The 10,355-nt window shown below is 28.9% G+C and overlaps 1 protein-coding gene across 1 annotated transcript in view; it reads right to left on the reverse strand.

Moving 5' to 3' along the window:
- Window positions 1-7,076: 7,076 nt before the first annotated feature.
- The window catches only part of LOC107440969 (centromere protein V), a 44,095-nt gene continuing 40,816 nt past the window's right edge, over window positions 7,077-10,355 (reverse strand). The window contains exons 3-4 of the mRNA XM_016054074.3: window positions 9,296-9,480; window positions 7,077-7,232 (exon numbers count right to left, since the gene is read on the reverse strand). Of these exons, the coding sequence (XP_015909560.1) occupies window positions 7,126-7,232; window positions 9,296-9,480 (292 nt within the window). The 3' untranslated portion in view covers window positions 7,077-7,125. The remainder of the gene's footprint in view (window positions 7,233-9,295; window positions 9,481-10,355) is intronic.

The raw sequence follows: 10,355 nt of genomic DNA on the forward strand, positions 1-10,355 counted from the left end.
CGGAATTAAACATTGATAGTCGTAAACCCAAAAATTGGATTGACTGTTCAACTACAGTTGTAAAATAAAATATATCTTTATCTATACTATATCTTTTACTCGTTATAACGAGTAATATATTATCTATATCTTTTACTTTTCTCTTCTCCCTTTTTTTACATAGAGCAACTTATTACATTATTATTAAAGGAAAATTAATTTAAAATAAATGCACAAAAAATGTGCTGTATAAAAAAATTAGAGAATTAATTAAAAATTAGAAAAATTAAATGTTTAGAGAACTATAAGAATTGTCACTGTTATCCTTTCCTTCAATAAGCAATAAAACGCTCTTAACATAATTTTTTTTCTCCGTGCACTTAACTGATTAACATTGATTCTAAAGCATCCCTTTTCAACACTACCCAAGAAAAGTCATTTGATACCTCAAAAATAGCCGTTGTTTGAAAATGTCCTTTGCATTTTGTCTCTATCGTATTTCTGGGATGTCATCTTTTAAGAATGTCGACAGAACCATCTCTTAGTTGGCTATCGATTGTTTCAAATAGCAATTATCTAGAATTACTGGGGAAAGAAGGGAATTAAGTAGGGGGGGGNAGGGGGGGGGGGGGACTTGTTGATATTTTTTGGTGATTTTGCTAAGAGACTTTCTCTGACATTCTAAATCTTCTCGTACAAAGCACTCACATTTCCTGCCATTTAATAAAGTTTATCTCTTGATTACAAGAACTCATGAAATAAATACATTTCTTGGGAGGTAAGCAAATGTTTGGTTTTTAAGTATATTTATAATTGTCTGATTACTGTCAGAACTGCTTTATGTTTTATAGTTTATATACCAAATTTATTTGTATAGTACATTAGTTCATGATTTTACCATTCATTGTTTGAGCATAAATTTATTTTTAATGCATAGAGTTTGTTCTTATTTTATATTTATGAAATTAATGTAACGTTTAAGTTTTAAAACTATAAATCTAACCTCAGATTTTTTAGGTTTTTTTTAATAACTTTGTTTTCATTCATAAATTAAATGTCACGTATAATTTTATAAAAAAATTGCGTATAATTTAATAACGATTTTGCATAAATATTGATAATTTCTATCCTAATACAAAAAATTAACTTCAACTTGCATTTTAATTAATTAAAAGAACGAAGAAATATTTCAAATGCAAAAGTTTCATGAAAAAGTCCATGTGATTTTTATTATGCTCATAATAAAAACTGTAATAAAAATATATTTTTAAGAATTGGATAATTTGTTAAACTTAATTTATTGTATAAGTGTTTTAATCGTACTTTATGTAGTTTCATTTATTTGGTTTTTATCAAAATAATATAGGATTCTTAAATTAATTATTTTGCGCTAATTAACATTTTCCGAATTCGGTATTTTTCACAAATATTTTTTCATAAATTTTTTAAAATTTTAATACTGAAATTATAAATACTGCGGAACGAGGAAGAAAATGAGAGTTCTATGTATTGTGTTTTTTATTTCTTTGCGAAAATTTATATTAAGTTTTTATGGTTACCAAAGTGGGAAAACCGAAATATCTCATCTTGTATGTTTCTTTTCTTGTAAATAATAAAAAGGTAAATATATTAAATAAAATATGTATGAAAATTATTCCGATTACCATTGTTATAGTTTATCATTTCTTCAAAATATAAATGCTAGTTCTGTCAATAAATTGAATACTTTTATTTTCCTCGATTTTATTTCCATTTTCCTCGATTCCATGCAATTTTAAAACCATATAAGTTAAACCGAAACGAGATGAGAAAAATGCTAAATTGATAACTGTTTTAATATTCTTTAATTTTCCACTTTTTTTTTTAAAGTTTAGAGTTTTGTATATATATAATTAATCATGATGATCTTTACTATAACCAATGTTTAAGATAGTATCTCTAATATTTTTTTAATGTTGTATCTTTCATCTCAGATATCACATATTCAGCAAACCGTTTTATGACTTTTTCTTATATTTCTTTAAAAGTTCGACTGCCAATTAAAATGTTAAAAAAAATGTCCAAAAAAACTGATCTCATTCGTGATTGTTTTGTCACATAGATGACATTATATTATACATTTATAAATTTCACGTCATTTTGAACAAAACTTTTAACAGACATAATATTTTTCAAAAAAAAGTATTCAAAATAAGATATATACTATTAAATATACTACATATACTATATATATACTACAAAATAAGATATATACTATAAGGTATATTTTTAAGACACATACACTGAACATATTGGATTTAAGCAACTTTAATTTTACTTCGACATACCTAAAGAAATAAATTCTGCCTCAATTGAGACTTATGAAAAAGGGGCACATATATGATACACAAAAGTGAAATGTGATACATGATACTTCATATATTTTTAATACTTTAAGTTTAATTTTTATATATTTATAATTTTTTCAATTCTATAATACACAATATTGTTATAAATAACGTATCAATCAACGATTTATCATGGAATAAATCTTTTAATGAGTTAGAAATATCAATAAAATTTAAAGCAACTTAATGTAACAAAATTTTTAAAAGAATAACTAGTCAAAAAGCACTGTTTTTACATCGTAATACTATAAGAGTGTTTCAATGTTTTATAGAAATTAAGAACAATTTTAGAACTACTTAATCCTTCACTGTACATTTTGCATGTCTACAAAGCTACAATTCAAATTGGATTTTTTTCATTCTCTCTCTCTCTTTCTCTCTCTCTCTCTCNGCATCGGTCACCAGTTCGATCACCGGATCGAACACTCGACCTCTTGGACATGGGTCCAGTGCCCTACACAGTTTTAATAAGAGCAAGGTTAATTTCTTTTTCTTTTCTCAAGTAACAGTCCAAGTATGTCCCCCCCCCCAATAAATTCTATCTGACGAATCCAATGGTCTACAGGTAATTAGTTTAAAGACTAAATTCTTAGACTGAATATCAGATTCTACCACTTTGGCATTTTATTTGAACCTTATCGTCATTATTGCAACAGTCTAAACACGTTCCGAATATCTTGGAGTACAAAACACTAACTTAAAAGAAGTATGGATAGTTACTGGGTAATGTTTGCAAATAGTATGTCGGACATGTAAACTGGTAATATATTGGTACACATTTGCGAAGCTTTTATCGGATAGTTGGTACTCTAAATTTCTTGCTTTATTTACAAAGTTTGTGAATTTGAAGTTTTATTTCGACGTGTTGAAAAGACAAAGTTTCATACAGAAATTTATTTTAACGGCAAGTATTTGCATAGCCATTGAGAACCATTGGCGGGTAATTTTAAGACTTGAGTTACTAAATCTAAAAGTCTATAAACAATATTATAAAACTGTCACTTCATTTATATGCATGAAATAAAACTGCGAATCACTTTATCACGTATAGTTTTCACAAATTTAATCCCTCTTTTTTAAGATTCCTTTGATGGCTAAATTGCAATTAATATTTTTGACTCGATAAAATCTATGTGTAAATGTTTTTTCTTTTGAAATTAATTTAAATCTAAACTGATCTACGTCAAACTAAACCCGACGAATTATATTTCTAAACAGTTTGAAAATTACTTAAGAGCTTCCATAGTTTTCGCTTCCTTTCAATCTATTTCTGGAAATGGCTAAATCGATATGTCTAACAATATAGACATTAAACACTATACAATAGAAAGGAGTTGTCTGGAAATGAAGCCATACTTTCACGGAGATCTTTTTCTTTCTTTTTTTTTGTTGCAAAATACTCACAGTTTTTGTGTTTAACAAACTTTAATATACAGTCAAATTATTCGACGCACTCTAAGAGTCTATATAAAATCCCAATCATAAGTCATACTATACATCTTTATTGTTTATACGTGACTGAAACCGGTTTGTACTTGTTTATGTTCGTGTACAAATTGGTGAAATTAGACGATATATAATATAAATTTGACAATTGGATAAATTAGACGCTATATTATATAAATACAGAATATTTATTACATCAGGTATTATATTAGTATATTATAATAATTAGACCAAATTATTAGATGCATTGTAGTATTTTAATAATTGCATGTTTTGCACAAGTTTATATGCAATACTTTTACATTTAAACATAAATGTAATGAGTTTTTATGGAGGACATTTTTGATATGCTTCCCATTTGTATTTATTTTTAACATATTGCATTACAATGTTAACCAATTAATACACGAACATTAACAAGTGTAAACCGGTTTCAGCAGCGTAAAAACACTCAAGTTGTAGAGTATCACATGATGCCAAGCATTTCGATGATCAGCTAATATTTTCATACATTCATTACACTAAGCGTGAATGAGAGATAAATCTGCCTATAAAACTTTTCAGCTTAATAAACGTATTGTTGCTTTTGTAGCAAATATTATTTTATTTCACATTCAAAATTATTATCATAAATTATTTTACACAGCATTTTTTATCGTAAACTATAATAATAGGTAAGTAAACAACTTTTAAGCTTATTTTTTTCATTGTGTGCTGTCAAATTTTGAAATCGTTAAAAGTGTGCCGTGAAAAAAAAGGTTGAGAATCACTGGCTTAGGGATAGAGTATGCTTACCATTGATCAGCCTACGAAGGGACCGAGGGAGCGCGATATCGGCCCTCATTAAACTGCATTACCGTTAACTGCCCGACTTCGTGCAGATCGTCGAACTACCAAATCGGAGTCCCCTCTGAAGAGGTTGTGAGGTTCGTGATGAGGTTTACGCGTAAACCCTCTAACCTTAAAACGAGATCTGCTCTACGCTCATTACCCTAATCCAAAACCTTGGTCAACAACCTTCGATATCAAATCGAGGTTGACTTTGGAGAGGGAAAAAAATCCTTTAATAGAGAAAATAATTCTTGCAAAGTCTTGTATGCTATCCACCTTGTCTTGAATGGATCCTATCGCTAGTGTGACGTCAGCATACTTTTTACAAAAGCTTTTAAAAATATTTTTTAATCCTTTTAGGATGAAAGGTACAAATATTTTCGTGGCAATAAAAGGCTTTCTGGGTCTTGAAATGTTTCATTTATTGATGTGGAACATACAATTGGGTAACAACAAAATGTTAAAAAAATCTCTTATACCCTTGCCTCACGTCATACGCTTATTTTTTCACCTCAATTACTTTTTAACCCCGTTAAATTTTGTTATCTCAAAGAATGATCTGGATCGCATAAAATAAAAATTAAATATTTAATATTTTGACCAAGAATTAGGCAATTACAAATATATAAAATCGGTTAACCCTTTGACACAGAATTTTTTCTAAACACATTTTTTATTACTTCGTATTAATTTAGGTTCAAATAAGTGGAAAATATTATATTTAGAATTTCAATAATTTATGATTATTAAATATAGCATGAGTCACAGGTATAGTTTTCTACATTAAAAGTAAAATCTTCAAATTCGAATTTTTCAATAATTTTTCAAATTTGTAGCCAGGTATTCAGTTATTTAGATCTAACAGAAAGAGTTATTCATCCTTGAAATTACTTTAATTTACGAAATCAGTTATTGATAAATGTTTGAATATGAATGGGGAAAAAATTTCTAACTACTTTTTTTGGATTTTATATTTTTGTACAAATATTAATTCCGATAATCTAACTGATTCCGATAGTTGAAAAATACCAAAATATATTTTTGCTGGCAATTAAAAAGTGAAAATCTATAAAAGAGTCCCTTATATCTTACAATGAAAACATGCTTTTTTAATGTAACGACAAAATAATGTTGAAAATATACATTACATTTTAAAATGTAATGACTCCTTTCGAGAATTCTTGAAGCAATTACTTAGAAAAATATAAAAACCTTTTATTTTGTTTCACTTGTAATAAGCAAATACCTACATTAACAGAACATATCGCTCATGGGCTGCAATAGCGGCACAACTCAAAACATCAAGTTTTGAGATACGTGGGTTTAAAGTTTTCATTGCTAAACAAAATACATAAAAAAAATGCTTTAGTTTGCTTAATTTAAGATTACCTTCAAGTTCAATTATGAGTTGTGCAAGCATTGCTGCTGAAGGAATGAGTATTTTCATATTTACACCAGTTCTTAGTCCAAAACGCGTGTTTTTTGAGTTGTGCCACTATTGCAGCCCAAGAGCGATAGGTCAAAATTATATAGTACTCTTATCAAGTTACAATTAACAAGTTAAAGTAAAATCAAACAATGAAATTTAAAGTATTAAATTGAAAAATAGTTGGAAGTGTTTTGAAAAGAATCGTCAGTCTAATAACTCTTTTGCATTCCTTGAAGAAATTTTTGCTTCTTGAACAAACAGTAAACAAAAATGTATTTTATTTTTTTAACCGTCGTTGAACAGCCGACTCAATTTTTGGGTATACGGCTACTAATGTTCAACTCTGTAGCCTTGTAATTTCGAACCAAATCCAGAAGAACTCTTGGATCGAGTATTTGTCTTTTTGATGGAACTAACAGCTACTTGGAGAGGAAAACCACGAAAACCTCCCATGGTTAGCCTGGCGGCAAGGGAACTTTAACCCATGATCCGTCTACTACTGAATATATTTAACGTGAGCACTGTGGTCCGTACAAGCCGGGTGCGGAATTCGAATCGATCAGCCATCGCTGGGATTTGAAACTGATTCACCTCATTGGAAGACTAACGCTCTATCCCTTGAACCATCACGGCTCACAGAAATGTATTTTATTTTATTTTATTTTATTTTATAACCATCGTTGAACAGCCGACTCAATTTTGGGTTAACTAATGTTCAACTCCGCAGCCTTGTAATTTTGAACCAATACAGAGGACAAGGATACTCCTGGATCTGTACCCTCAGAGGTACGATTTGTTATAGAAATATGGAGGACCTTCTGACCCGACAGATTTAACGTGCATCAGTCACCATTTACTACACGGGGAGTCTTCGGCTGGTGGGGATTGAACCCACAACCTCTTGGACATGGGTCCAGTGCCCTACCAACCAGGCTATCCTGGCCCCACAGAAATTTATCGTAAAGGAAATTCCAAGAATATTTTATATAAAATATAATACCCGCTGGATTATGACCTTGTTTTATTTACTGAAATTGTACAGCCTTTATAAAATTAGGTCACAGGTTTCTTTATCATTGATTCTTCCCAGTTTACACCATCGAATTGTAATTCCTCTATCTCTTTAATAGTGCCAGGATCAATACACGAAACATTCATACCTAAAAATTTAAAAAAAAAATCAGTCAACTGAATGCATCAGCTTATTAAAAAAAAAANAAAAAAAAAAAAAAAACAGAAACATCGATATTGCATACATTGACTGTTTCAATAGGTGAATAGCCCTACAAAATATTTTCATCTTCAAAACATTGGTATTTTTAATTGCTTACTGAATATACTAGGCTTGAATTAATTAATACTATAAACTAGCAAGGGAACAACTCCCATTATTCACGAAAGTCAAAACTTAATAGAATCTGGTGTTTAGATTTCAATTTTTAACCCATTCGTACCATGAGCACATAATTAATATTAATTGGTATTTTTAATTGCGTACAGAATTTTACTTCAATTCGGTTCACCATAGAAAATTTTAAAGGGTTGTTAATTGCATATTAACGTAAATAAGTATTAAAAAAATTATTTTATTTGAGAAAAATGTTTTCCTTATGCTAACTAACAATTTTTAATGGTCATCCTTCAATTTCTTTTTTGTCTGCATTTAATACAATGCTGCATCGAAACTAAGAACAATTCAAATTTCATTTTGAACAATCGTGTTAAAATTTTATTTCTAATTTGAATTTTTCTTACTTTTTCGACAATAGACTAGACAAAATAAGAAGCCAGACGCAGACAAGTTTATAAAAAAGCTAAGAGTTAAATTTTTGTCTCATATTATCTTTTAACTGTGTGACAGGTTATTCACTCTGTATGCAATTGCTAAATATGCGGTGGTAAAATTAATTTGAAATCAAGCATCATTTATAAAGCAATACAATGACTTTCCAATAAATTATAATGTAGCTTTTATGCTACATTATAATGTTATTAATTAGCATAAAATGTTCTCCACTTATTACAATAATGTAGTTTAAATAAATAATAGAATAATATAATTTTAAATAATATAATTTTTCTAAATAATATAATATTTTGAAGGCGAAATTAAAAACATCAAAACAAGCTCGATCGTCGCTAAATTAAATTTCACTTATTCGATTAATATTAAAATTACGCACAAAGTATGTAATATAATATATAAAGAGAAATAAGTGACGTTTAATAACAATATAAAATTAATTATATAAGCCTTATATATAAGCAAATCAATCGTTCTCAATTTATCTCTATAGGTAAAGTGGGCAAAAAATAAGATCTCACCTTGAATAACTTTCGTTTTAATGATCGGATTTTCACGTACTTTGTTTTGTGGTGATCCATAATTACTTTCACTTTTCTTTATCTGTCAATCACAATTTTCATGAAGTGAAACTTTTAAATTGAAACCGAAACACAGAATTGGGAACTCAAACTAAAATCTGTCTATCAAAATTCTAATCCAATAATCTAATTTCTCAAATTAAATCTAGCCAATCACTGTACGTTAAAGGTGTGGCGAATTCATTTCTCTGGTGAGATCCGAACTGAACACATCATCTTTCTTTGCTAAAACTCATTGCAAAAGGACGTCCTCTATTAATCTTATTATTTTGCACGTAGCGTATATATGTTTGTGGTGTTGTTAATAAACGCTTAATATTTAACCTGAAAACCTTCTTACACTTCAAGCGCATCTACACACTCAATCCCATAGTTTCAATCTTAATGGTTCCTGAGGGTGACGTCAAATATGCAAATTATTTAGTGCTAACTATCAATTAAGTTACGAAATCGGACACAAAAAACGTACTTTCTCTGAGAAAACATATGCATAATTTTACACATTTGGATTCTTAACCTTCAAAATATAGGCGGTAGCCGCAATCTGGGAAATATAGTCACCATAGTTTGGTTAGGAGAGTCATCAAAAGTTCGGACCCCTTAATGTTAATTTCACTTTTTGCGTTTTTAGTCCTATTTTTAAAAATAGTTAAGCAATTAAAAAAAATGCATTTATGAAACTCATTTACCCAAAGAAAAATAATTTTTAATAATTAGTTATAATTTTTCATTATTTAAATTTGAGTATAAAAACATATATATATTTTACTTTTTTTATTTTGTCGACTGTACAACTTATCTAAAAGTCTAATGTATAAATTAATATTGTTATACTTACTGATACGATCTGGATTTGAGCGTGGTTTGTAAAAACTCTGTACACCACATGTTTTACAAAAATAATGTTTAGCAACTCCTGTATTAAAAGTATACAGAGTCAAATTATCTTTCCCTTGGAGTAATTCAAAATCTTCATCAGGTACAGAAAATCCTTTATACTGTTTTTTCCAACAAACGCTACAACTGAAACATTTAACCACAAATTTATTTCTCTTGTATGGTTTAATTACAAACATCTTATTGTACATTCTATGACATTAATAATATAATATTAAAATTATAACATACTGATAAATCTATAAATGAAATTGTAAGCCAAATTGAAATTGTAAGCCAAAGCAATTCCTTGTGAGCTGCGTGAAGAAATGTATGGTACACAGATGTTCAAATGTACAGCGTGCCAAAAAAACAGACTACGCTGAATAACTTTTGATCTAATGATCGGATCTTCATGTTTTGAAACTCAGTCACAATAGTTCGTGGGTGGGACATCAAATATGCTTATTGATTAGTGCAGACGATATTTTAAGTTACGAAATCAGACACAAAAACGTACTTTCTCTGAATAAAGATACCTTTTTTTCAACGGATTCGGATTTCTGAACCCCAAAATATAAAGGGTAGCTGCGATCTGGGAAATATAGTCTCATTAATTTAGGCAGAAGAGTGGTAGGAAGTTTTAGTGCTAATTTTATTCTTAGCTAAATCTCCAGAACTTACGAAGCGAATTTTTTTTTCTTTTGCACTCAATTTAAAAAGGTGCTAATCCAAAGATAATTTACCACGAAAAATAGTTATTAACAATTATTATTCATCACTTTTTATTATTTATTTTGAAACTGAGCTAAAAAATTAAATTTAAGGTATAAACATTTTTACACCTTTTTAATTGCGTAGTTTTAAATGACAAAATCTTAAATTTAAAAGAAATCGGGCGATAAGTTCTTGAAATATTATAAGTTTAAAAACGCGACGTCTTTCAGATAACGAAATACGCGAAATAAAAATTAACGTTAAGAGTTCAGAACTTACTTCTATTTACCCCCCCCCCCATTAAA

The sequence above is a fragment of the Parasteatoda tepidariorum genome, chromosome X2 (genome assembly GCF_043381705.1).
Source record: "Parasteatoda tepidariorum isolate YZ-2023 chromosome X2, CAS_Ptep_4.0, whole genome shotgun sequence".
NCBI lineage: Eukaryota > Metazoa > Arthropoda > Arachnida > Araneae > Theridiidae > Parasteatoda > Parasteatoda tepidariorum.